This window comes from Nelusetta ayraudi, unplaced genomic scaffold (genome assembly GCF_046127955.1).
Source record: "Nelusetta ayraudi isolate G7.1 ecotype Tasmania unplaced genomic scaffold, CSIRO-AGI_Nayr_v1 ptg000088l, whole genome shotgun sequence".
In the NCBI taxonomy this organism is placed as follows: domain Eukaryota; kingdom Metazoa; phylum Chordata; class Actinopteri; order Tetraodontiformes; family Monacanthidae; genus Nelusetta; species Nelusetta ayraudi.
Window position 1 is genome coordinate 603,215 of NW_027466138.1, and position 27,311 is coordinate 630,525.

Below are 27,311 nucleotides of genomic sequence, written 5' to 3' on the forward strand. Positions count from 1 at the left end.
TAATAAATTAGAGGCACTTTAAATAAAACCCCCCCAAAATCCCCTCAAATCACTTCCTGGTCCACAGACACAGGAAACCTGACACGCTTGTGACTTTTTAACTTGCACTAACAGCTGGTTGCCAGTTGGACGACAACATGTGGAAGGAAGCCTGAGTCCCTGAGAAGACAACGTTTGTCCACAGAAACACAGAAAGGAGGCAATTAAAAATTCCTCGCTGTGCAACTCCGTCATTACACACGAGTGTGATCGTGTTTTGTAGCTGTTGGTGAGACAACAGCAGTGAGAAAATCTGATCAAATGACCTGAAACTCCTGCTAATATGAAAGTGTTTTTCGCCGGTGTGGTGTGGTCAGTCACAGGTCACTGATGAACAGAAGTGAAACAGGTCGTGCAGCGGGAAATGTACGCTTACAACACCAGGCGACGCTGGGCGCTCGCACAGGGGCTGACTCCCGTTGTCTCATCTTCCTGTGACTCCATACAAAGAATGTTAATGGGTGTGTTGTTTTATTTTTTAGAGTTGTGTGTTTAAACAACAGCTTATAGGCTGACCTGCATCCACCCGCTCCCGAAATAACAACAACGTTTAGATGAGAATGAAAAAATGGGAAAAAAAACAAAAAAAAACATCAACAACAGCCTAGAAATGCGATGATGGAAACAATGGGAATATTTTGGAACAGAAATGAGCGCTTGTGTGTCTGGTGGTGAATACACACACACACACACACACACACAAGGTATTGGGTAACAGGTGGAGACAATCAGGGCGGGCTGATTAAACAGCTGTCAAACTACAACAATGTTTGGCTGCTCTGACTCGGTCCTTCCCGTGTTTTTATTCATTAAGTGCGTCGCTCACAAAGATTTCAAACAATTAATAATAATTTAGGAATAATTAATAGCGCAGTTTGATCGCAGCTGTTCCCCAGCCACAGGAAATGACTTCTCTGAGTCATCCAGCAGGTATCCCACAGTGATGACTGCAGCACTGCAGCCTCTCCCCACTGTAGTATCATTTGCTCAGACGAACCTCATCCTCTGGTGTGCAGTGTATAAAATGATGCCATAGTTCTCATATTTAATAGAAGGATTCGATACATTTAAAGCAACCAATAACTGGGAAGTACGATATCTGAGCTATGTCATAACATCCACTGTTAGTAGGACATGGCAGTCATTGTTGAGGCAAGAAATTTCTTATTATCGGCTAATGGCCAAAATTTTCATGTATACATAAAAATATTTTTATGTTTGTTTTTTTGTATTTTTGTTGTTGTTTTTTTTTTACATGAAAATGCATTTAGAATTCCTACAGTCTAAGTTACTTATTTTGATATTAGCCATCAGATTGCAGAGGTTTCCATACTTTATTTATGCCAAAGAAAATTCTATTTTCAAATTCAGTTTTCTGTGAGTAGTTGTAGTAGCTTAATTTGAACATATACGTAAGAATCTTAACAAACCCATTTGAATATTTTGTTGTTTTTTACAATGTAGTAATTCAGTGAAGTTTGTTTCAGTCGTATCCAGCTGTCAAACTTGGAGTTTTGTACTGAACCACCCAAAGCATTTCCGCCCTAACCACTGGATGTCATAGTGGTTAATAAAATGCCTTGATTGCATCACCAGCGTTCACATCATGCAGTGGTGCTGTACTGTGTTGCACCAGGACTCCAAGTTTGTTTCAGTCCAGTCAGCAACATGAAGCCACACGCTGGGCACGCTCTCCTCAGGCCGGCCGGCTCACAACTGCTGGTTTCAGCAAGATGACCTTCGTACCGACGCATCTTCAGAGATACAGTATTTAACATATCATAGTGCAACAATACTGGAACCACAAGAATCAAGTTTTCTTATTTTCTCCTATGAACCGTTATCAAGAAAATGATTTCAAGTTTGTTTGTGTGCCTCTGATGCAGCCAGGCCGTTTGAAACACACACGACATGATTCTCATTCTCACTGATCAATCAAATATTTCATGACAATGTTTGGGGATTGAGGAACATTTTAAGGGTTTTCGGCTACTGTACATGTATGAGCGACGTGGTGGCGCAGTGGTTAGCGCTGCCGCCTGACAGTAAGAAGGTCCCAGGAGACCTTCTTACTGTCAGGCAGTTTGCATGTTCTCACTGTGTCTGCTGGGTTCTCCATGTTCTCACTGTGTCTGCTGGGTTCTCTCCATCTTCTCCATGTTCTCAATGTTCTCCATGTTCTCACTGTGTCTGCTGGGTTCTCTCCATCTTCTCCATGTTCTCCTTGTGTCTGCTGGGATCTCTCTGGGTTCTCCAGCTTCCTCCCACACTCCAAAAACATGTCTGTGAGGTGAATTGGAAACTCTAAATTGTCCATATGTGTGTGTGTGTGTGTGTGTGTGTGTGTGTGTGAGTGCGAACGATCGTTTGTCTTTCTACAGTATGTGGCCCTGTGATGAACTGGTGACTTGTCCAGGGTGTCACCCTCTCCTTCACCCTATGACAGCCAGCTGGGAGAGGCTCCAGCAGACCCCTGTGACCCTGAGGGCAGGAAGAAGCAGCTGCTGAAAATGGATGTATTTATATTTTTGTCTTTCTTTCTTGTTGCACAGCAGGAAATAGACCATGGGCTGCGTCAGCTCGAAAAAGGGGGAGGACGGTCCGGGCATGGGGAAGCCATGCCCGGACCAGCAGAACCAGCAGAACCAACCCCACTATGTCAAGGACCCCACCACAGGAAACCCCACAGCAAGCAAGTCTGTAAGCAACCACAGTCACTCATCAGACAATGAAGAATACCAGTTGCTCAACTGTAAAATGCAGTTCAGAAACATAACTGTAATCAGCTGTTATTTGATGACAGTAAAATCTAAAATGTCTTCCGATGACACAGGAACTGAAAAAAACATGAAAGCATGCACATGCTGGGTTGCATGGAAAGGAAAATGTATATATTTGCATCGTTTCCGATATGTAAACATGCTGCTGGAAGACGTGGACAGTTGCAACTGAAAGCAGTGGAAACACTGTAGTAATTTGTCAACTCTGGCACAGAAATGTAAATAAGACGGAGCCGCGAACAAAGGAGGGCGGCCAAAGAGCAGCGGCAGCAAGCGTGCGACATGTCGACCGACGTGTGTGCGACAGTGTATTTCTGGCTCTCCTCTGCTCGTCTGGAAATGTAGAGAGTTTATGATAGCTGTGTTTAAAAAAAAAAAGACAATTTATACGTTTGCGTGCGGTCAGGCTTTTATTTCAGCGGTGTCTAAAGCAACATTTCTGCACAGCATTTGTGGTTGGTCTGGCTACTTCCTGTGTGCAAACATCCCTTTTGAACGAGGAAAGAGGAAGTGCCTGAGGCAGAAGCAAAACGTGACACTTACGATCAGAAGCTGACCATGAAGCGTAACTGAAGACAACCCCCCCCACACAACACAGTTTCCATTATTTCAATGAGGTTGACTGTGAAAGCTGTTCCTCTAACACTGCAGCCCCAACACTTGCTCCACGCCTCGGTTTGAGAGAGTTTCTCTCTGGCAGGTTTTCCCTCCAGTAACAAACAGTCATTTTCATCAAATGTGTCTGTGCTTAATATCTGGAAGTTCAAGCCAAGTGTTCGACATGAAGCTGGACCTCCTCCGGTGCAGTGCTTCTGCGCTGGTGGAGTCTCAGGACCCACAGTCTTTCTCTTCTTTTTCCTCATCATGAAGTCGCCGGCCAGATTTATTCCCCACAAAAAAAAAAGGAAGCTAGCCCTCTTTCTATCATGCATCATAAACAAATTATTGAAATTATTGGATTGAAATGTGAGTCCTCCAAAATAAATACCCAACATTTTCTCCATAAACACATACAGGCACTACCCAGAATATTAGAATATCCTGAAGAGGTTGCTGTATTTCTGCAATTCACCTTAAAAGGTGAATGTGACATATTATATAAAGGAATAATATGCAAGTCAATATATTTCAAGCTTTTATTTCTTTGGATTTTTCTGATCAGGTCTTGCAGCTTAAAAAAAACCCTCACATTTTATAATAATTTTCTGAGTTTGTGGCTTTGTGGTTTTAATAAGATGAAAATCTTAATCAGCAAAGTTACAACAAGGAACTGCTTGAGATGTCAATTTGCGTGGAATGGCTCAATAAAATCTGTTGCTTTCATCTTTTATGTTAAATCGCCAAAATAAAACAACTTTTACTGGATATTCTAATATTATGTGTGACACAGAGCAGCCCTGAAGTCACTGTAGACAATAGAACAGTGTGAACAGTAGCACTCAGACCTGTAAGAACTGAGAGGCCTCACCTTCAAACACAGTGGTGTCACATGCTTTGTCTTTTTCTTTCCAGAGCAAAGTGGCGTCAAATGCAAACTTGACAGAGGGTACGTCTCAATCTTTCATTTGTCCTGTGCTGCTCTGACTGGGAAACACCTTCTCACATCTTCTCACAGTTTATAGTCATAGTGACATCACAATAACACACTGGGTGTGCATACATAGATACTAATGACTTGCCCTCTTTAATACATGCCAACATCGCTGCAACTTTCCGTCATCTTTCCCAGGTGCTGCTGTCCCTTCACTTGTTCTCATGAATAACAGTAGTTCAGATCGCAGTCATTTCAAGAACCTCGGTCCTGTTTCCAACCTTCTGTGTATTTGAAAAACTTCCAGAAAGTTGTTGCTTCTCAACTTCAAGCTCATGGCTTGCAGCAGTGACTGCTCAGTCACAACCTCCCGCAGCTTCAGTCTGGATTTCTTTTCATGTGCAAGTCAATCATCCACTCACTGCTCTGCTGCTCTGACTCGCTCTTTACCTCCATCTCTCCATCACTTCTTTTTACCGGTGAGATGGCCGCCCTGCAGGCTCTGCTTCTGTTGAGGTTCCTTCCCACTGGGGAGCTTCTTCCCTGCCACTGTCGCTGTGCGCCTGCTCTGTCCTCAGGGTTCCTCTGGGTTCCTCTTTGATTGTGCAAAACCACTTCAAGACGTCATTGGATTGGATTTAGCTCTTTCAAAATAAAAGCTGATTGAAGTTGAAGACCGTTGCTCAATCCCTCCCACTGACCACCACCACCACCATCCTCCTTCATTCTCTGCTTCTTCCTTCATCATCACAGCTTCCACTCATCAGAACTCTGCAGAACTCTGCTGCTGATATCATTTCCAGGACCACAGGTCCACTCAACTCTTGACCAGTGCTCTTCAACAACTGTCCGAGCTCTCTGTGTGTCAGACTTGTTTGTCTAAATTTGCAGACACGCGTAGGGCCAGCTCTACCAAGATGGGACCTTTGTGCTAAATGATCAGTGAATATATATTCATACAAGTCTGTGGACACATAGGGCACCTTTTTGTTGGTGCCTACTTGCACTTTTTTTCCCTGTCAGAAAATCCAGGTAACCGCTTTGTGGATGTGGTCCTTAGTCTTCAGCTGCTTGGGCCACTGGCTGTAGAACTCTGAACAACTGAACTATCTAGAGCCTAATTCATTCCTCCCTCCCTGGCTTGTTCTACTAAACTGTTCATGGTCATTTTGAAAGGCGCCTATATATAAAAATAGATTATTACTATCCTTAATATAAACTCTGCTACCTCCCATAAGCATATTCTAAAAAAAAGAAAAAGAAATTCAGAGGATTTATCACTAAGATTTATCACTAAGGCGCCTTATTGAAAGATCTTACATCACAATTATGTATTTTTAACCCTTCATGCAATACTTCTATACTTGTACTTATTATATGTTTGTCATAATTAAATGACCAACATGTCCGTCCATCCATTTTCTATTTCTATTGTCTATGGTGGGGGGTGCTGAAGCCCGCCATGGGTGAACTCAGATTTATACACTATGAATTAATAAAGGTCTCTTACTGCTCTCTGCATTCAATGGTTCAGGAGAGAGTATAGCCATGGCACTGTTCGACTATGAAGCGCTCCATGAAGGCGACCTTGGCTTCAAGAAGGGAGATAAGCTCAAAATCTTAGAAGAGTAAGTTAGATACCAATGTGTTTTGAAGTTTGTCACATATTCTACTTTTCTGTCCGTAAACAACTGTGGTAATAATCAATAAAGCCTAATCTATCTATCTATCTCTCTATCTATCTCTCTATCTATCTATCTATCTATCTATCTATCTATCTATCTATCTATCTATCTATCTCTATATCTCTATATCTATCTCTCTATCTATCTATCTATCTATCTCTATATCTATCTATCTATCTACCTACCTACCTACCTATCTATCTATCTATCTATCTGTCTACATATCTATCTATCTATCTATCTATCTATCCATCTATCTATCTATCTATCTATCTATCTATCTATCTATCTACCAACCTATCCATCTATCTATCTATCTATCTAGGTCTGGGGAGTGGTGGAAAGCTATGTCCGTCAGTACAGGACAGGAAGGCTACATCCCCAGTAATTATGTAGCCAAGGACACCCTAGAGGCAGAGGAGTAAGTCTCAATGGTCACAATGCATTGCAGCAAAACAACAATGCTACACTGTACTGACAATACTGGCTGTGGTTGAAACTTGCATGATGAATGTTTCCTGTATTTCAGATGGTTTTTCAAGACCATCAGCAGGAAAGATGCTGAGAGACAGCTGCTGGCACCAGGAAACGCCATTGGCTGCTTCATGATCCGTGAAAGTGAAACCCCTAAAGGTAAGTAAACATGGAATATAGATTATGTTGACTTCCTGGTTTAATGTGGATTGGGAAAAAAAATAATGTGTTAACTGTCTCATGTTCACCACAGGAAGCTACTCGCTATCGGTGCGAGACAAAGATGCACGCACGGGTGACGCGGTCAAACATTATAAGATCCGCACCCTGGACAAAGGAGGATTCTACATCTCCCCTAGAAACACCTTCAACACGCTGTACGATCTGGTGGAGCATTACAAGAGTGAGTCATTGCCTCGCAGCTCTGCGCCCAATTTAAACTTTCCTCTGAGGCCCGTGCATATACAGCACGCCCTGCTGGACGGTTGTGATACTTGCAATAGTTTGCTCCAGTCGATCCTTTAAGAGAGGAAGTGATTAAACAGTATAATAGCCATAGATTTTCCAAAGATCATAATACAGCATGAGCTTCATATTAATAATGGCCATGTTCATGTTCGAGCTTTACGAGAATGTCTGAAGGTGTAACATTGTGTGTGCGTGTTATGGCTACTTAGAGCAAGGAGACGGCCTCTGCCAAACACTGACAAACCCATGTTTGAGCTCCAAACCTGAGAAACCTTGGGAGAAGGATGCCTGGGAGATCCAGAGATCATCATTAAAACTGGAGAAGAAGCTCGGTGCTGGCCAGTTCGGAGAAGTCTGGATGGGTGCGAACATTTCAATCTTTCAGAGATCAACTAATAATAATAATAATAATTAGCCATCAGCGGGTCAAAATCACATTTTCTTAAGGTTTCTTTTCTTTACTTCTATTCAGCAACATACAACAAGCACACAAAGGTGGCTGTGAAGACCATGAAGCCCGGTACTATGTCTGTCGAAGCCTTCATGGCAGAGGCCAATCTAATGAAGAAGCTTCAGCATGATAAACTGGTCCGACTCAATGCTGTGGTCACCAAGGAGGAGCCCATTTATATCATTACTGAGTTCATGGAGAAAGGTGAGAACACAAGATGTCATCTGTCTTTACTAGCTTTATATATATATATAAATATATATATATATGTATATATATATATATATATATATATATATATATATATATATATATATATATATATATATATATATATATATATATATATATACATATGTATATATATATATATAATATATATATATATATATATATATATATATATATATATATATATACATATATACATACATATATAAATCATTTTGGTGCTCATTGTAGTTCTGCTGTGGTAAGTTCCTACTTGTAGAATGTAGATGTGGGTGTTTAAAGGTACATGTATTTGATGGAGAAAACAAATAAGAATAGAAGCAAAAAATGAAGACACAACAATGAGACTGAAACTTTGCATTGCTATGATACATTTAGTCTGAGTTTTCTCATGTGAGTGTGTGTGTGTGTTGGATGTGCCACCAGGTAGTTTGTTGGACTTCTTAAAGAGTGATGAGGGGAACCGGGTGCAGCTTCCAAAGCTCATTGACTTCAGTGCACAGGTCAGTTTCCAGATACAAGCTTGTGTTGAACTGTATAAATCAAAGCTGCAATTGTCGTCATTTTGCATTGTTTCACATTGGTCAACATCATCATTATTTCATCAACATTGCTGCGTATTTCTTTTATTTCTGAGATTCTTGGTTTTGAATATTTCAATGGTGTCAACTGCAGCGTGTGGATGTTGATTTTATTGAGCAAATAGTGAAAGTGAGCGACCAGGTGACAGTTAAGTTCTGCTTGTGACTGGCTGTGGTTCAGGAGGGTGAGTGTAGCGATTCCATCACCATCACCATCAGCAAATCCAGTCATGGATTACAGATTTGTTAACAAAGTGAATTAGACTTTGCTATTTAGTATTAGCTAACAGTCAACTCAGTAAGGCATACGCGTCTTATTGACTGCTACTCTAAAGCACCAGCACTGTGCCAGCTGTCTAGCTCTGTTGTGTTTGACCAACACAGTGGTCCACTGCCAGTATCATTAACATCCACAAACTCTGACAGCAGTGTTCATGAATGTTTGAAGCAAAGTTTTATGACCTGAAGCATCAAAGATTTCAGGTTTCAGTAGTGTTGCTTTTGAAGTGAAATGATCTCTTCCAGGCTGATTTCACAGTGCAACAACAACAACAACTCTTTTATTTCCACTTTGTTTTTTGTGCAGACTGCAGAGGGGATGGCCTACATTGAACAGATGAACTACATCCACAGAGATCTGAGAGCTGCCAACATCCTGGTCAACAAGGCTCTAGTGTGTAAAATTGCTGACTTTGGCCTGGCTCGTATCATTGAAGACAATGAGTACACAGCCAGAGAAGGTACAAGACAACACTTGTGTTTAGTTGAAAGGTTTCCCTAATGATAAGTGAGATGTAGCAATACAAAATTAAAACATTAAACAATAAAATTTTACTTTTTAAAAATGTCTCCGTTAACCAGGAGCCAAATTCCCCATCAAGTGGACGGCGCCTGAAGCGATCAACTACGGCTCTTTCACCATCAAATCTGATGTCTGGTCTTTTGGAATCTTACTGACTGAGATTATCACCTATGGGCGCACACCATACCCAGGTAAGCGTGGGTCAATTGGGACGTAATAATAAGACAAAATGAATATGACATAAATATTTTTGTCAAATTTAGAAGGGTTCCCCTGAAGAGAGACGTCGTTTTTATTGTAGGAGTCTTTTCAAACCAAACAATTACTAAAAAAATAGCACACATATCAACCCCCTGGAGTCTGAACACGTGCCCATAGAGTTGTATATTTTCATAGCATATAGAAATTTTTTATGACCAAGCTATGGATAAAAACATCTCTTTGGTGCAAGTGATGTAGAATAGAATGTTGTCTTAATCGATGGCGTCTTTTCCAGGTATGTCTAACCCGGAAGTGATTCGTGCCCTCGAGAGAAACTACCGAATGCAACCTTCAGAAGGCTGTCCCTCTGAACTCTATAAAATCATGCTGGAGTGCTGGAAGAACAAGCCCGAGGAGCGTCCCACCTTTGATTACCTACAGAGTGTCCTGGAGGACTTCTACACGGCCACAGAGAGCCAGTATCAGCAGCAGCCATGACACGATTCTACTCTCAGATTTCTGTTCGTTTCCATTGATTTTTATATTAAATTGCAAGTCAAATGTCTGTATAAGCGTGAACGCAGCTTACACTCTCACATTCCTATGACAACACACGGTACCCATGCTTGCGCTATATTTCTATCTGATTCAAAAACTCATGGAAAAGTGGACGTATATTAAGGGTGACAATGAATGCTTTACTTAATTTATTTTTGTAAGAACTCATCTTTCCTCACTGTATTTTACTAAATATTTCAGACAGTTTTTAAATGTCAATAAACTATAATAATAAAAAATGTCACAGTATAAAACAAAATGCCTCAGTCTCACTTGTATTTTTTCTCCAGTGGCCCTGTTATGTTCTGTATTGATAACAGCCATGTTGCTTTAAGGAACAAAAGATGTTATTTTTTTGTTGAACAGAATAAAGAAAGGATCTGGTGTGTCTTATGCTACATAACATTGTATTTCTCAACAGTGGTGCTCTTTCACTTATAGACTAAGTCTTCTTCACTTTGTGGTGGTAAAAGTTTGGTTTATTCCTTTATTGAATATTTGAAGTGCATATTTTGACTTTTTAACGTCCCATAAAGTCATAAAGGACAATCTAGAATCTAGAGCCTCACACCCTGAGTGAGAACATTATGGCGAACATGCCAACTCTGCACAAAAAGCCCCTGAGATCGAACCCACCATCTCCCTGTTGTCAAGCGACACTGACCACTACGCCATTGTGTTTGCCCACTACTGGAAGTTGTTAGATTTTAATCATATTCATACAAAGATCAGTATGGATTCTTTCGTGCTATTTTTGTTTTGGCACAGACAAGTGTAAATCAACTCAAGGGGGCGCTAGCCAGCCAGTGTTGTCTTTGTGTTGCTCAGGCTTCACTTCTCACAAGTGACTTTATGGCGTCAGTTGGTTCAGTGAATTAAAGTTCAAATCATTGTTAAAAAATAATGTTGCCCATTATTACATGGCTGCACTTTGCAATAGTATGAAAATAACATCTCAAAATTGTCATGTGTTTGTTATTAAAGAGAAACGCGAATATTAATTTCACTGCACTTTATGACCCATGATGTTTAGATGCTCCTCCTGCCGCACCATTGAAACGTGATTAATATTTCAGATTTTATTTCAATGTCACTAAACTTTTATGTGATGATTTCTGCCAGTTGTCAGAGGCAGTTACAGACACAACACATCATCAGTGACACTGGTTGTGTCTCTGGAGCCACTGAAGCACTCAACCAGCACACTGAGGACCATGGCGCCCTCTGGTGGACACCGGGAGGGAACTGCAGTTTGACCTTTGATCGTGATCAGTGACTGGGAGGAGCTCCAGCAATCAGCAGCAGCTGGAAGAGAAGGTCAAGGTGTTTTCAGTCCAACTCCATTTTTAGGTGGCAGCAACAACAGTGAGAGGAGCAGCAGGTGAGTCGTTAATAAGACTGAATTAGAAATATACATTGAAATAACACATTTTAAATCTGATCTTTTTATTCTTATTATTGATTCAGTCAGAAAACACATCACAGACCAGGCATGGACAATCAGCAGCAGGTACAGAGGGTGAAGGAGTTTTCTGTCCGAGGCCATGGTGAGGCAGCAGCAGCAGCAGCAGCAGCAGTGGGAGGAGCAGCAGTGGGAGGGGCAGCAGGTGAACCCTGACTGACTGAATAACACATTAAATGTGACGTCAGTCAACACAATCTGACTTGTGTCTGTTTGATTTCTTCCTGTTCTCTCCATCCCAAGTGGAAGTCAGAGTGTTCTGAGCTCACTGTCTCACTTCCTGTTTGACCTCCAGGAGATCAGAAGATGGGCGTTGGAGTGGAGGAAGAGGAGGACGGAGCAGCAGAGTCTCCAGGGTTCAGCTGTGAGTCTCTGAAGAGTCACAGGTCCAAAGAAGAACCTCCAGACTTCAAAGAACCTGGACCTCCTGAGACCCAGTAAGAAAAGTGTGTGTGTGTGTGTGTGTGTGTGTGTGTGTGTGTGTGTGTGTGTGTGTGTGTGTGTGTGTGTGTGACCCTGCAGTCACAGGTCCACAAGTCAACATCAGCAGGTCCACTTGTGGCTGCAGGTCTCCAAGAAAACAATGAGGGAAACACTGACTGAGTGGCCCCTTTTAGCAGCAGGCTGTCAACACAGGGCTAACTCAGCTGCTTTGTGTTGGATGGTGAGTGGAGTGAAGCTGCTCCACTGGAGTCCAGGATGGAGATGAAGATGTGACAGTGGCAGAATGAGGAGCTTTGATCAGTGTGAAGGATTCATGCAGACATGCAGTCAACTAAATCAACACATTGAACACACAAACACGTCACATCCGTCCTTCATTTGGCAGCAGATAAAATAAATAAAACAGCAGTTGGATCAAATATGCAGTGGAGTCCAAGGAGACGCCAGTGAAGGAACTCTGATCCAGTGGAGCTCCAACCTGCAGTGACTTCACACACAACTGAGCATCATGTTGAGTTGAAGCAGCAGATCAGAGCAACACTGTCAGTCACAACAGGACGTGTTGACACTCAGCGGCTGGAACACACTGGAGTGTGAAGGTGCACTGAGTTCCTTTGTTGAGGAGACTGCAGTGGAGACCCTCTTGTCCACAGTGTGAGGTCAGTACTGGTTTGGAAGCAGTGGATGATGGTTCCAGCACCAAAGCCAGTTGATCCCACAGCAGAGGTCCAGTGTTCCCAGTCACAGTGTTAGAGGAGGATGGTGACGTCCAGCTGCTCCTCATTCATCCAACATCTGCTGCCAAACTGCTTCTTCTCTCAGTTCACCACTCAATTATTGATCAGTTCATCTTCATCAGGCCTCAGTATCAGTCCAACACTCCATGGTCACATGACCTTCATATGTTCCACACTTGACATGTGACTGAGAGTCTGCTTCTTCTCACCAGCCACTCCATCATCTCCATCAACAGTCAACATCTCTGTGATAATAATAATAATAATAATAATAATAATAATAATAATAATACCAATAATAATAATAATGTATTTTATTTGAGCGTTGTGGGATAGGGAGCCAGTGTAGATTTTGGAGAACAGGGGTGATGTGGTCGCGTTGAACAGGTGTGAGTTAGGAGGCGTGCTGCAGAGTTTTGGATGAGTTGGAGTTTGTTGAGAATTTTAGAGGTAGTGCTGCAGAGAAGGCTATTGCAGTGGTCGCATCAAGTGATGATGTGTTCAAAAACCGTGAATTGTGACCCCTGCTGTCTTTCTTCTCTCTACAGGTGTAGGAATTATTGAGGGAGGATCAGAGGAGAGTGAAGAGGGCTCCATCTAGTGCTGGGTGAATGAACTACAACCAGTTGAGACGAGGGACACACTGAGGCTCCACCCCTCCTCCACCTGCAAGCTGCATGCGCGTGCGCACACACAAACACATACACACACACACACACACCAGTCCTGCTCCAAGTGGACACTAGCGTCTGTGGCTGTGGCACAACCTTTGACCCCAGTGGAGCCTGGTGGCTGGCGGACTGGTTCTCCCTACAAGCTGCTGTGGTTACTGACGTCCCAGAAGCCACTGGTGGAGCTGAATCCTCAGTGGAAGAAGCAGGACTTGAAGATGGAGGCTGGAGCAGCTGGTCAGTGAAGGCAGCAGCACAACCACTTGCTCTGCTCTCATCATCCATGGCTGGAACATCTCAGTATGAAGGTTTCACACATCAACAACACACTGATCTGCTCCCACTTCAGAGTTCTCCATCTAATTGAACCTGATTTCTCATGTGAAGCCAAAAGATGAATTTGTAAAAGTCTGACAACGTTGTGAAGGTTGTGCCGATGATATCACAGATATATTTTTGAGGTGAGAAATTATTTTTGGGGTTGGGAGGCCATTTGTCCATTTCCCAACAGCAAACGCCTCACTTTTCCTCCAGTTGACTTTTGCAGCAGACAAGATTTTCTATTTATCTGTAACGGTTAAAATATCAACATCATTTTGAGTGTTTACTAAAACAATTATGTTGTCTGCATTAGCAGATTAAACAACGTTGCTATTAAAACCAGGTAAAATGAAGCCATTAATATCAAAACGTATTTTAGAGAGGAGAGGTTCAAGGGAGAGTGCACAGAGCATCCCAGACTGCCGGACACCCCTCTGCACTCTGAAGGCAGCACACACACTGCTGTTGAACTTCAATAGACTCTCAATGTCAATGTCAATGTATAACACAGAGATCATGGCAATGAAACCAGGGCTGAACCCAAACCTCCCCATAAATCCAAACACTCCAGTAGAGGAAAGCATTGAGAAAGTCAAACTTGAAGGAGTACAGGAGTCAACATTTCTGGGGGTTATAATTGACCAAAACATGAATTGGAAACCCAGCATTAGCTGTTAGATCGAAAACGGCTAGGAGCTTGGAGCAATGGAAAAAAGAAGACATATATTAAATTTGAGACACTTGTATTTGCTTTATTGCAGTCTACTACTACCAGACCACAAAAGCAATTTGAATCCTCCCAGTGTCATGCAGAACAAGGCTGTAAGAATTGTACATAATTTGGGATTAACTCAACACAGCAACAAATTGTTTTTATAAATCAAACACAGTGAAATTATTGGACATAGCTGAACTGAAAACGTCTCAAATAGCCCACAAAGCAAGAAATAATCTTCTTCCTGGCAACCTACAAAACATGCTCGCATGAAGATGAATGTTTCCATGTAGACCTAAACTCCTGTAATCTCAGTTAATATATACATATATGTAAATGCAATAGTTGCAGGGGGTAGGGTTACCATAAGCCTTGTCCTCTTACCTGTCCTTTTCCTTTGTATGTCTGTCATCCATATGAAATAAAACATTCATTCATTCATTCATGCATTTCCTGTGTTCAACTCGGTCAAAAGTCTTTTCCTGGTCTAGCGAAATGAGGCCAGTGTTAATAGCCAATGAGCTGGAGACCTCCAAAACATCCTGATTTAGGTAGACATTGTTCTACCATGGACCTGCCAGGTACAGAGTAGGTCTGGTCCCAGTGGATGACCTGCTACATGGCTCCTCTCAGCCTGGAGCCCAGCGTCTTGGACAGGATTTTGAAGTTCACACAGAAAAGGGACACCAGGCGCCAGTTCTTGACCTCCTGCAGATTTCCCTCTTTTGGGAGCAAAGTCACAACTGCTCTTTGACAGGAGAGATGGAGATCCTAGAACGTCCCAGTACTCCATGTAGGATTTGACGGTGAGTCCGTCGATCCCTGGAGCTTGTCTTCCCTGTATGCCAGAGGAAGCACCCATCTCTAAGATGTTTTGGAGCCAGGACTGGACCAGCAACCCCTGCATGAGTTGAGGTCTTCAACGTGTCCTCCTTTTCCTGTATAATAGCCAAGCACTTGTAATTCCAATATTTCACTCTCCAGTATGTTTATTGGTCTACATGTGTACTGCATGATATTTTGAATTATGTAGTAAAAATAAAAAAAAATATATAATAAAATATATAAAATATACACCCTTCTATATCCTCCTCATTTAAACATATTTAGTCATTTAAAAAAAAATTTTTGCTACATAGTTCTACACATCTTGCTAATATATGTGATGTCTTCAGTATCTCTGACAATGTTGGTCCCTTTCCTGATTCCTGATTATAGGGGACTGTTTCATATCCTGTCAGAAGAACACAAGTTTGGAAAACCTGCGTAACTGCTGAACGTTCCCAAAAAAATAAAATATCGTTTCAATGACGTATTATTCCAAGCCCACTACAACACCTACATGCCGTCCGACCAAAGGTCCAAGTGGACATTTGGAGTTCAGTTCGATTCCACCCATTGTGAAAAGGGTGCGAGCCATGTGTGTGAAATGCGCCCCGGCCACTTCCGCAACGTCACTAATGACACGTATTCAAAATGGCGGCCGCGGCGATGGTGAGTGGAAAAGCGAACTCCTTCTCTCTTTACAACGCACATTACCGTCGCATTCTGCCCAAAGTGTCTCGGGAGAGTTGTCGCGGTCGTAGCCGAGAACCCGCACGGCGTGGCGGCCGCTTCGCACTCACACGTCACGCCACAGGTCAAGTTGGCCGCTGTTAAGTCAACGGGCTCGGTTTGTGTCTCGAACCTGTTGTAGTTAGCTTGCTAACGCAGCCCAGCCGCCACAGTGACTGTGTACAAAGCCTTCCCAAGCTTTCTCAATACGTTCAGCTTTGATGACAGTGCGCGACCCATACGCACATTATGTCTCTGTGGGGTTGCCGTCACGTGATTTGGAGACACACCGAAGCTAGATGGACCTTGGCTGCGTGCTACTGCTTAGCTCTGCTACTGTCGGCAGTGACATTTTACTGTGAAAACAAAACATGCGGAACGACGCGATCGATATGAATCGTCGTGTTCTGGTCGGTGGTCATCGGCATTGATATCCATTTCTAGTTTGCAACTAAATCGTTTGAATGAGATGGAAACGTCTCTTGCTCTTCCTGTCTGCCTGCATCGTAGCCCTGGACAAAGTTTCTTGGAGACGCACTGCCAGTGCCTGCCTGCCTGCCTGCATGGCACATTAAATGATAGCATGAATAAAACTTTAAATACACACACAATCAAACTGTACATGACACGAGGGACTGCGCTTCCTGAAGCTCAGACTGCATGAATGCTATGACGGAAACTTGGGCTGACTTTTTTTTTTTCTTCCCCAAAGTGCAGTAAACTTTTAAATCGATGCCTGTGCCTACATATAACCATTCCTGTTTTAAAAATATAATAAATCTTCTGACATTTGATGTTTGTTTGTTCCAGGAGACGTGGTGGGCCTTCTTCCTGTTATCCTTGCCGGTGGTGGAGCTCTTCTACGTACCTGGAGTTGCTCCTCGGAACTTCCACGATGGCGACGTGGTGGATATTAAGGTACAGCTAGAAGAATAATTTGACATGTTTTAACTTTCTTTATTGCTTAATTGTCACTCTGTGTTGTTTTTTTTGTTTTTTTTGTTTTTTTTAATGTTATTGCCATCATTTGTGACTGACCACCACCATGTCCTTCTTGCCCTCCTTGGTTCATTGGTTTCTTATGTACAATCGCTGTTCCCTCGGCCTTCATTCAGTTTTGCTGCTCTGCCGTCACTGTGTACCAACACACCTTCAAAATGTCACGAGTGAAGCTGCCTTATAGTGGCATCCCTTTACACAGTTCATTCATTGGACCGGCATTGTTGCCGTCTCTTCAGCAGTGTTGCGGCAGTGCACCACTCCTGCTGCTCCTCTTCTATGCTGTCAATGTTTTTTCCGTTTGCACGATCCGTTAACCATTTACATTTCACTGCACGTCCTATGACAAATAAAGTTCTCGAATCTTGAATCTTGGAATCTTGACATCTCAGCTGCACGTGAGCTCGTTGGTTCTTTTATCTCGGACGTAGATTTTTACGGCTTTTTTTTTTTTTTTTTTTTTTTTTTCCACCTGACATATTTCGTCGCATTCTTCCGCCTTCATCATATTGAACAACATCAGTGAACGATGTCGGTGTGTGTCTCCGTCTTATCAGCTAATGTTTCTTGAAGGCGTGACTGACAGGTGGGTCATGCCCTCCACTGTCCGGTCGCCACCTCCAGGATGCTGAGATGCAGGCCTGCGATAGAAGAACCAATGAGAAGTCATCGCATGAAAAGACAGAATGAACTTGACTCAGTTTTCCAGATTTAGACAGATTTGTTGGATGACTTGTGTTGTTCGACAAATGTGTTGGTCTGCACAAAGTGAACCAATAGGAAAGGTGAACTCAGTCTGCAGCATGAACAGAACTCAGGATCTCCCGGCACTCGACCAGCAAGTTTTGTGTCATTTCCTGGTTTCCTCCAACCTGCCGGGGCCACTTTGCACGAGCACTACAGTGAAATTCCACAGCTCGGAGAGAAATGTGATAACAGCTGCACCACTCAAAATTCCAGCACGTTTTTTTTTTTTGTTGTTTTGTTTCTTTTTTATGTTGCAACTTACAGCCGTTGTTGTAAAAACGTTCCTGACTCAGTGACTCAGTCATCTGCTGAGAGAACTGCATGTCAGAGACCCCCCCACCCCACCCTCATCCCCCATGATACAGAGGGTTTTTTTTGCATAATGCTGTGTTTTTGTGTTCTTCAGGCAGTGAAGCTGACAAGCTCCCGGACTCAGCTTCCTTATGAATACTACTCACTGCCTTTCTGTAAACCAGACTCTGTCTTTTACAAAGGGGAAAACTTGGGTAAGTAAGATACGTCTTCAATGAGCAAAGTGGCTGCCTACAGCTCCTCATAATAGGTTTATAATTTGACCTAATATTAATTTTAAGTTTAGAATTTTGTCAGAACAAGCGCTGCTTATTCAAGTGAACTTATTTGATTGACCGCAAACCCTTTTTTTTAAAGCCCACCGCGTATCATTTTTCTATGGCGACAGAGTGCTGTTGTTCTCCAGCAGTTGTGACCGACTGACTAAAGATTTGGTAGCAACTGGTTGGCAAACATTTTACAAACTGTTCCCAGCATCAGACAGCCAGCGTCTGCTTGGTGTGTGTAGCGGTCGTACGAATCCACTTCCTGTTTTATTATTCACCTCGGCCGTCTTCCTGTTTTTCATAAATGCTGAGTTACACATTTATTGGTTGTTGTTTTTGTTGTGTGATTGTAGGTGAGGTGTTAAGAGGGGATCGCATTGTCAACACTCTCTACAATGTTCAGATGAACAAGGACAAGAAATGCGAAATGGTTTGCAGCAAAAAGAAGCTGAGCATAGACCAAAGCAAACTGATGGCGGAAAGAATCCAGGAGGAATATTACGTTCACCTGTAAGTGTGTGTGTGTGTGTGTGTGTGTGTGTGTGTGTGTGTGTGTGTGTGTGTGTGTGTGTGTGTGTGTGTGTGTGTGTGTGTGTGTGTGTGTGTTTAGTCCTTTTGTCTGTTCCAATATTTTTCCTGACTCCTTATGAATGTTTAATGTGTAAACAAAAAAAAACTTCTTTTTTTTTGTTTTAATGGATTTTTTTAATATCTCTCTGTCCCATTCAGTATTGCAGACAATCTCCCCGTTGCAACCAGATTAGAGTTTTACCCCAACAGAGAGGCGGCGCTGGAGGAGGAGCAGCAGAAGAGAGACGCAGTGAAAGACATCCAGTTCGAGCACGGCTACCGGCTGGGCTTCGTCGACAGCAACAAGGTGCATATTCTGTCTGTCACCCACTCGTCTTCTCATCTCTGACTCAGGAAATATCCATCAGCAGAATGAATTCTATCTACTGGGGGGAGGGGGAAAAATCTGATCTGTTCTCTTAATATTGTGTCAGTTCAGAGCGTCTGTGTTCAGACTTGTTGAATTGTATACTTATCAGCTGTATGCACTGCAGAGAAACCACATGAAGCCCATTATGGTTTCATTCTTTCATTTATTGATCGATTTGGTAATTGTGGTGGAGAAGCGTTGTTGTTCGACGGGGAGGAAAGTGAGTTTGCATTGTTGGTGTTCTCTTTGTTGCCATCTTGTATTTCTCAGATCTCACATTTAAAAAATTACTCACATTTTTTGTTAATTATCGTATATTCCAATAGCCGTCAATATTCGAGGGGGGGGGGGGCGTTATTTCGCACACTGTTGACCAATCACTTTCCTTGTATTTGCAACTCATCCCAACATTTCTTTCCCGCCTCCTCGCAGTTTTATTTGCACAACCACCTGTCCTTCATCCTGTACTTCCACAAAGAGAAGCTGGAAGAGGGCGACGTCCACAACTACCGGGTGGTGCGGTTCGAGGTGGTGCCTCAGAGCGTCAAAGTGGACGGTAGGCCCTGACCTCCCCTGACCTCCCCTGACCTCCCCAGAGTCCTGGGGGAAGTCCATGCGCTCACACGGGAGGGAGACCTCACTGCTTTTGTCTTTTTCTTTATTCCTCCTCAGATCTGAAGGCGGCAGAGAGCGAGAAGACCTGCACGCTGCCCGAGGCCAGCGGCTCCGCCCCCCAGGAGATGGACCCGGCCAAGGAGAACGAGGTCCTCTTCACCTACTCAGTGCACTGGAAGGTCAGTGTGGGGTCGTGCGATGCGTCTGGACCACCTGCATTTTAACACTGTCACAATTAGAATTGATTTTAGAATCCCAAAAAAATGTTTTTACTCAAATTTCCAAGTTGGTTTATATTTAAAATCTTATTTGAAAAAACTGTGGAAGATAATTGAAAACTTTGTGTTTTTGTATGTTCAACCTGTAATTGCGATGACTGTTGCAGAAGTGCAGTGAAAGACGCGTGTGTGTGTGTGTGCGTGCAGGAGAGTGAGATCAAGTGGGCGTCCAGGTGGGACACCTACCTCACCATGAGTGACGTACAGATCCACTGGTTCTCCATCGTCAACTCGGTGGTGGTGGTCTTCTTCTTGTCAGGTGCCAGTCCTCTTCTGCTGTACCGTCTCATCTCTTCAGAAAACCGCCCAGGTTGGAGAAGCAGTATGACCTTTGACCTTTGACTTTGCGCCCCCCCCCTTTCAGGCATCCTGAGTATGATCATCATCAGGACCTTACGGAAGGACATCGCCAACTACAACAGAGAAGACGACATTGTGAGAGAAACGCCAGTTTGGGGAGATTTCTGCAGTCTGTTGTGGTGGTTGTTTTCTTGCCCCGCCCACCGGAGCGCAGAGTGGCGCTGCTGTGTTTGATGCTGTTGCGTCCTCACCAGGAGGACACCATGGAGGAGTCGGGCTGGAAGAACGTCCACGGCGACGTCTTCAGGCCGCCTCAGTATCCCATGATCCTCAGCTCTCTGCTGGGCTCGGGCATCCAGCTCTTCTGCATGGTGCTCATCGTCATCTGTACGTTTGGATTTGCTCTTCAGGTTCAGCCGTTGTTGCAAAACACAACACAAATTACAACTACATGTTTGTGTAGTTTGTGTAGTTCATCTCTCGTTTTATTCTAGTTTAACGACTCCTGCGTTTTGATTTGATTGATTTATTTCGAACATGAAGGAAAATGAGAAAATAAAATGGACACAAAACCAAAACATACAAAAGAAAAGTTTAAGAAAAAAAATAGGATAAGTAAACAAACGGCAGTGAAATATACATTAAAATGATGTTATTCATGTCCGAAAAGGGGTAGCAGGAAGTGTAAACGTATATCTACCCCTAAACTCAAATAAATATACAAACTTATGAACTAAATTAAGTTTATACAACTAGATGACAGAAAACAGAAAACAACAAAAGAAAACAACCAGTCAAGACAACTCCAGTCATAATATAGTGCAGGAATTCTACCGTGAGAACACTGGAGAAATTTTATACGTCTATATATATATATAGATATATATAATATAGATATAGATAGATATTAATGTATAGAATGATTGTAATAATAATTACGTGTGTGTGTGTGTGTGTGTGTGTGTGTGTGTGTGTGTGTGTGTGTGTGTGTGTGTGTGTGTGTGTGTGTGTGTGTGTGTGTGTTGGCTGCAGTTGTCGCCATGTTGGGAATGCTGTCTCCATCCAGCCGCGGAGCCTTGATGACCACGGCCTGTTTCCTCTTCATGTTCATGGGGTGCGTTGGTTCCATGCTTGCAGCTCACTCTGCTCCCTCCTCAGACGACGGTGCAGTGGAATCAAGGCGAGACACTTTGAGTGACGCGGCGTTTTGTTTCTCCCCCTGCAGTGTTTTTGGCGGCTACTTTGCTGGACGACTGTACCGCACACTGAAGGGACATCGGTGGAGGAAAGGAGCCTTTTGTGTGAGTGAAACAGTGAAACACTGAAGGACTTTTAGACTGTTTGATTCGGGCAAGTGAGACTGATATATTATTTTTTTACTTTATCTTTATATTTATTACCTTGTTTTTTCTTTTACTGTATGTGTCTGTTTACCTGTTCTATTGCATTTGTTTTGTCCTTGTAAAGTGTTGAGAAAGGCACTTAGAAATATCATATATTATTATTATTATAATTATTATTATTATTATTATTATTATTATGTAAATATCTTGCTTTTTATCTTGCTTCTTATTTTTCTGTATATACTTACAGATGTTTTATTTTTTTTTGTTTATATCTTCAGTTCATTTAATTCTTGACCTTTTGCACTGCAGCTTTTTTTTGTTGTTGCCGTCGCTGTAATTATGCAAATTTCCCCATCGTGGGATCAATAAAGTTCTTCTTCTCTTCTTCATATATATTATTATATATTATGTGAAGACTAAAAACTGTTTGTTTTTTTCTTCTCTGTTTCCACTGTAGACAGCAACTCTGTATCCTGCAGTGGTTTTTGGAATCTGCTTCGTCCTCAATTGTTTCATCTGGGGAGAGCATTCCTCTGGCGCTGTAAGGACACACACACACACACATTAACTAAACCTTTGCAGCTTCTGCTCACCGGACCTCCATCCTGCCTGGGTTCCTTCAGAAGCCTCAGAAGTGCGACGTTAACACAAACACCTGCTGTTTTTCAAACGTCCAGGTTCCCTTCACCACCATGCTGGCCCTGCTGTGCATGTGGTTCGGTATCTCCATGCCCCTGGTCTACCTGGGCTACTACTTTGGCTTCCGCAAGCAGCCCTACGACAACCCGGTGCGCACCAACCAGATTCCTCGGCAGGTTCCCGAGCAGCGCTGGTACATGAACAAGTTTGTGGGGTGAGTTGGGTCATTTTCAGCGGGTCAGTCACTGGCGTGATGGGAAGAGAGTTCTGTATAGAATGGAATAGAACGTCTTGGTTTATCCCACAGCAACAGTGCAGTGCAAAAGAAGGACAGTTGTATGAATTAAGAAGACATAAAGAGTCTGAATCAAACCTTTAGAGAGTCAGAAAGGAAAACGGCGTCTGATTGAATATTTTCCCGTCTTTGCTTTCTAGAATTCTGATGGCTGGGATTTTGCCCTTTGGAGCCATGTTCATCGAGCTCTTCTTCATCTTCAGTGTGAGTGGAGATGCTCTGTTGTGCAGTGAACGCAGTGAAGGCAGTGGAGCAGAATGTTTCCCCTGCGGCGGCTCACAGGATGTGAAGTGAACTCAGTGCAGGCTTTTCTGTCTGTTTGCAGGCCATCTGGGAGAATCAGTTCTACTACCTCTTTGGTTTCCTCTTCCTGGTCTTCATCATCCTGGTGGTCTCCTGCTCTCAGATTAGCATCGTCATGGTCTACTTCCAGCTGTGTGCAGAGGTCAGTGGTTTGGGTTTCTTACACTTGAATGAATTTGTCCAGCAAACGTCTCAATATTTGGCTGCTAGTGAAATAAAAAAAAGTAGAGTCACGTGAATCTATGGTGTTGACTTGATGTTGTGTGTTGTGTGTCAGGACTACCGCTGGTGGTGGAGAACCTTCCTGGTTTCAGGAGGCTCAGCGTTTTACGTCCTCATCTACGCCATCTTCTACTTTGTCAACAAGGTGAGTGTCCAGAGTCTGCCTGTCTGTCTGCCTGTCTGTCTGCCTGTCTGTCTGTCTGTCTGCCTGCCTGCCTGCCTGCCTGTCCGCCTGTCCGCCTGTCCGCCTGCCCGTCTGCCCGTCTGCCTGTCTGCCTGTCTGTCTGCCTGTCTGTCTGTCTGTCTGTCTGCCTGCCTGCCTGCCCGTCTGCCTGTCTGCCTGTCTGCCTGTCTGTCTGCCTGTCTGTCTGTCTGTCCGCCTGCCCGCCTGCCTGCCCACCTGTCTGTCTGCCTGTCTGCCTGTCTGCCTGTCTGTCTGTCTGTCTGTCTGTCTGCCTGCCTGTCTCTGCTGGTGCTGAGGGACCTCCAGCCAGTTTATGTGTGTGTGGGTTCAGTGCAGACCTGCTGCAGGTTCTGGCTGTTGTTGACTGATTGTCTCCGCCCCCCCACACAGCTGGACATCGTGGAGTTCATCCCGTCGCTGCTCTACTTCGGCTACACGGCGCTGATGGTTCTGTCCTTCTGGCTGCTGACCGGCACCATCGGCTTCTACGCCGCCTACATGTTCATCAGGAAGATCTACGCGGCCGTCAAGATCGACTGAGCCTCGCTCGCCCTGCTGGTGCTACTCTCTCTCTCACCTGCTCTCTGTTTTCTTTGGTTTGGTTTATTTTTGTCACATTATTTTCTGTTTATTCATGTATATATTTCTATTCTTTCTATCCAGCGAGCACTGATTGTGTGTCAGCGGAACCAAGAGGCGTGTTTTTGCTTTTTCTTTTGTCTCTCGCCCCTCACTCGCCCTCCTCACTGGCGCAGCAGCAGCGTGTTTCACAGCTGGAGCTTCTTCACGTCTTCTCTCCGTCTCCTCTCCATGCTCTCTGTTCATTGGGCCAAAGTTTGTCTGAGGACACTTCCTGCTTTCCTTTCTTCCTTTCAGGCGTGCGTGTTGGTGTGTATGTTGTCTCTTAACTTATTCAGTTTTTAATTACTGTCACAACATCGTTGAGTTTTGATTAAACACCCTCCAGTTTTCTTTTCCAGGAAGCTTTTTTTTTTTTCTTCTCGATTTTTGTTTGTTTGTTTGTTTGTTTGTTTCGGAATCAAATGCCACTGGTTTAGTTTTGATTTTTGTTTTTTGTTGTTGTGATGCAAACTGTTTGAGATGGAGGAACGAGCGGTCAGTCGATGGAGATTGGAGATGATGCTGGCGCTGCCATTAATTGTTATATAAGAATATAAAAAAATTAAAGTTTTTTTTTTTTAACCCGTCCTGGTGTGAAGATGTCAACCGCAGAGATTTATCACCTCATCAATTACTGCTGTATGGAACGGCTCCTTTGCTTTTGCTGCAATGAAGCAGGGATGTGTGGAGGCGCCCCCCAGTGGAGGGTGAGAGCTACTACTGAACGCTTCTGGGATCAAAAATGATTGGAAAAGGGGAACTTGTTGCATTTGCCATTCAAAAACGCTTGAATGTCTTGAAAGTATTTTCTGAATTTTTCTGCCAGTGGAGTGCAGTGGATCGAACCCCCAATGTTGCCTTTGCAATACAGTCGCCAAGCCAACTATGCAGTCATGGCAAGAGTTGTGTGTTTTGTCTGTTTTAAGTTGATGGCCATTATTTTGCTGCCAAACTAATTTGGCTATGCATTTTGTATGACAGGAGCAGCAGGACACATCACATGTGTGTTGACAGCAGCAGCAGCAGCAGCAGCGCCCCCCCCAGGTCATTGTCGCAGTTGGATGGTTTGATTGTGACTGAATGGATTCATGGTGTCGCAGTGAGATCACAGCAGCCTGGCTTGGTTGTTGTTGTTGTGTTGCTGTTGTTTTGCTGGTGACAGGTGCTTTTCTTGGAAGCTTACGCCCCCTCCCCCACCTCCTAACACATACACACCATCACCACCCCCCCGGCCCCCCCACCCCACCACCCCTGGGATCACAGAAATGTTGCTGGTTCTGCCACTGGTGTGATGACAGAAAGCAGCGGTGTAGAAACCGTGGTCATCGACGTACAGTAGAATCCTGAGTGTGTCGCTCCCTGCTGGTGGCACGGGGACTGAGAAATGGACAAACAGTGGTTGTTTTTAAACTACGGCGATCATGTGATGGATTGAGTAATAACGGAGCCAACGAACGCTGAGGTGAAACTCAACTGGATTTCTCCTGATGAAGAACGTTAGCTTGCTGCACGATCTCATCGGGGCTTCGGTAACTTTAGAACTAGTCGAGTATTTTGCAGACAATGTTGCTCCATGGCGTTCAGTCAGACGTGTACATAAAGCAGTAACATCCTGAACCTGAATGGAGACTCCAGTGAACTTTGTAAAACTTGTAAATATTTTTTGGGGGGGGTCCAAGTGGGCAGAAGAACTACGGAGATTCACTTTATCACTTTTATTGGATGGCTTTTTTTGTTTTTTGTTTTTTTAATCGACACAAAAGTATTTGTTTGTTTGTTTGTTTGTTTGCTGGCCGGTGGTTCTGAGGGGTTTGACAGGGCCCTGGATCGACTGTGATTCTCGAGGGTTTTCAAAGTAGTTTCTATCTTGTGTGACTCGTTGGCCTTCCTCTTCCTTCACTCTCTTCTTCTGCTCTGTTCTGAAGAAGCCACAAGTCGTGGGCTTGTAAATGACGCAAACACTTCAGAGATTTTAGCCAAGGTTGGGAAATCTTCTTGCAGACACAGAAGGTCCAGAGTTTGCATCAGCGCACACGTTACAGCCATGACTTGTTTGAGGGTTTTTTTGTTTTTGTTTTTGTTTTTGTTGTCCTTCTGGCCGCCTGTGTCGTCTCCAAGGCTCACTGAGTTCTGAAACTGGTCCTGATCGGACCAGGCGTTCTGCTCCTGCTGGTGACGTGTCGCATCGCAGGGGATTATTTTTTTATAAATGAGACTTTTTAGGATGCCCGAGTCACGCATGTGTATGTATGATACAGGGGTTTACAATGTATATAGAGTATAAAATGGCTTTGTATTTGTTGCATTACTCTGTTTGTGGCGCTCTGTCATGACCCTGTAGTCATCATTTTTAGCCAAAAGCATGACGCTCATGACGGCTGTCAAAGGAACTCCTTTCTGTTTCTTTTCACTTTCTTTTACATATGGACTAATTCAAAACAAATAAACGATACATTAAAATGATATGTTTTATATGTAAATGAGCTTCTTGGCGTTGATGAGCACTCAAACTCTGCACGTTCAAGCCTGGAGCATCCATGTAGACCGGACTCACGCTGGTCAAGATGCTGTTTGGAGTTCAGTTTCAGACACGCAGACGTGAAATAGTTGATGTGTATAATTTGATAACGTCGTCCTTCATTCATATTGTGTGTATATAATTCCCGCTCCAAGATGCCCGAGTCTTGCTCTGCTGTGGTAGAACTTCATCCAGAACTCCCAACAAAAAAAACTAAACATCCTCACAACTGCATATGTAGCTTTCTTGTTTAGTCTCGTATTTACTAAGGTGTGAAATAAGGAGGACCTTGCGTTCCTCTCCAGCTCTCCACCAGGGGGACTCTCGGACAGCAGGGTCCATGGCGTGAACGTTGGATGAGGGATTGAGCCCAGATCTTCTGGCTCAATTTATCCGTGATCCGGCTTGCAGAAACCTCAGCTAGAGGGGAAGTGGGATCCTGCTGCTCTGGAGCTTCCTCGTGGAGCTTTGAGCTTGATGGTGGTCAATTCTTCATGTTCTTGATACCAGTCATCCAAGGTTCTACATCTCTACCACCCACATTCTGTGTACAGTAGGTTTTGTCTTTCAAACAAAAACGAGGCAGAGGAGATATGAAACTGTAGGTCTGTCTTTTAATAGTTTCAACATAACACAAGACAACTCAAAGATACACTATACTGTACATTAGGTCAATAGTTTTGTTGTTGTGTTCATCATCTCTTTGGATCAACCAATATACAAATCTTTCACCTTTTATATTTCAGCAAGAGACAATATGTGAGATATGTAACAAAAAAAGCAGGACTGGTCGTTTCTTGTTCTGAAGCACATCATTCATAGAACTCTCCCTGTACTGTAGTTGATAAACTCCACTGTATAAAATAGTCATTGACATGAACAGAAATATTCAATTTTCTTTCACCATTTTTTTCCAGAGGTGGCTTCGATAGCAAGTGATAAAATAAAATGGGCTAAGCTGCTAAAAAAAAAAAAAAAAAAATACACTAAGAGGTTGGAATGCAAGACTTACATTGAGCTA

General features: G+C 43.3%; 2 protein-coding genes across 2 annotated transcripts; both read left to right on the forward strand.

Moving 5' to 3' along the window:
- The first annotated feature begins 2,233 nt into the window (after positions 1 to 2,233).
- On the forward strand, positions 2,234 to 10,056 carry hck (HCK proto-oncogene, Src family tyrosine kinase). The gene is made up of 12 exons (XM_076045883.1): positions 2,234 to 2,739; positions 4,332 to 4,365; positions 5,885 to 5,978; positions 6,361 to 6,456; positions 6,565 to 6,668; positions 6,763 to 6,912; positions 7,187 to 7,339; positions 7,450 to 7,632; positions 8,086 to 8,162; positions 8,827 to 8,980; positions 9,102 to 9,233; positions 9,539 to 10,056. Exons 1-12 carry the CDS (start codon positions 2,605 to 2,607, stop codon positions 9,739 to 9,741), a joined length of 1,515 nt encoding a protein of 504 aa, XP_075901998.1. The 5' UTR covers positions 2,234 to 2,604; the 3' UTR covers positions 9,742 to 10,056.
- Positions 10,057 to 15,566: 5,510 nt separating this feature from the next.
- On the forward strand, positions 15,567 to 27,103 carry tm9sf4 (transmembrane 9 superfamily protein member 4). Its single transcript, XM_076045833.1, has 18 exons — positions 15,567 to 15,645; positions 16,516 to 16,623; positions 17,858 to 17,957; positions 18,383 to 18,539; positions 18,759 to 18,906; positions 19,402 to 19,525; positions 19,642 to 19,763; positions 20,010 to 20,121; positions 20,227 to 20,297; positions 20,417 to 20,549; positions 21,195 to 21,276; positions 21,388 to 21,463; positions 21,966 to 22,049; positions 22,186 to 22,361; positions 22,583 to 22,646; positions 22,768 to 22,887; positions 23,023 to 23,112; positions 23,542 to 27,103. The coding sequence occupies exons 1-18, from the start codon at positions 15,628 to 15,630 to the stop codon at positions 23,689 to 23,691; spliced, it is 1,935 nt and encodes a 644-aa protein (XP_075901948.1). The 5' UTR covers positions 15,567 to 15,627; the 3' UTR covers positions 23,692 to 27,103.
- Positions 27,104 to 27,311: the final 208 nt, after the last annotated feature.

What these genes read in the sequence shown, in the direction of transcription:
- hck (XM_076045883.1), top strand. Translation starts at nt 2,605, where the DNA reads ATGGGCTGCGTCAGCTCGAAAAAGGGGGAGGACGGTCCGGGCATGGGG. An exon ending in TCTGGTGGAGCATTACAAGA is followed by an intron (nt 6,913 to 7,186) that starts GTGAGTCATTGC and finishes ATGGCTACTTAG; the next exon opens with AGCAAGGAGACGGCCTCTGC. An exon ending in TACTGAGTTCATGGAGAAAG is followed by an intron (nt 7,633 to 8,085) that starts GTGAGAACACAA and finishes ATGTGCCACCAG; the next exon opens with GTAGTTTGTTGGACTTCTTA.
- tm9sf4 (XM_076045833.1), top strand. An exon ending in TACATGAACAAGTTTGTGGG is followed by an intron (nt 22,362 to 22,582) that starts GTGAGTTGGGTC and finishes TTTGCTTTCTAG; the next exon opens with AATTCTGATGGCTGGGATTT. An exon ending in TCTTCTACTTTGTCAACAAG is followed by an intron (nt 23,113 to 23,541) that starts GTGAGTGTCCAG and finishes CCCCCCACACAG; the next exon opens with CTGGACATCGTGGAGTTCAT.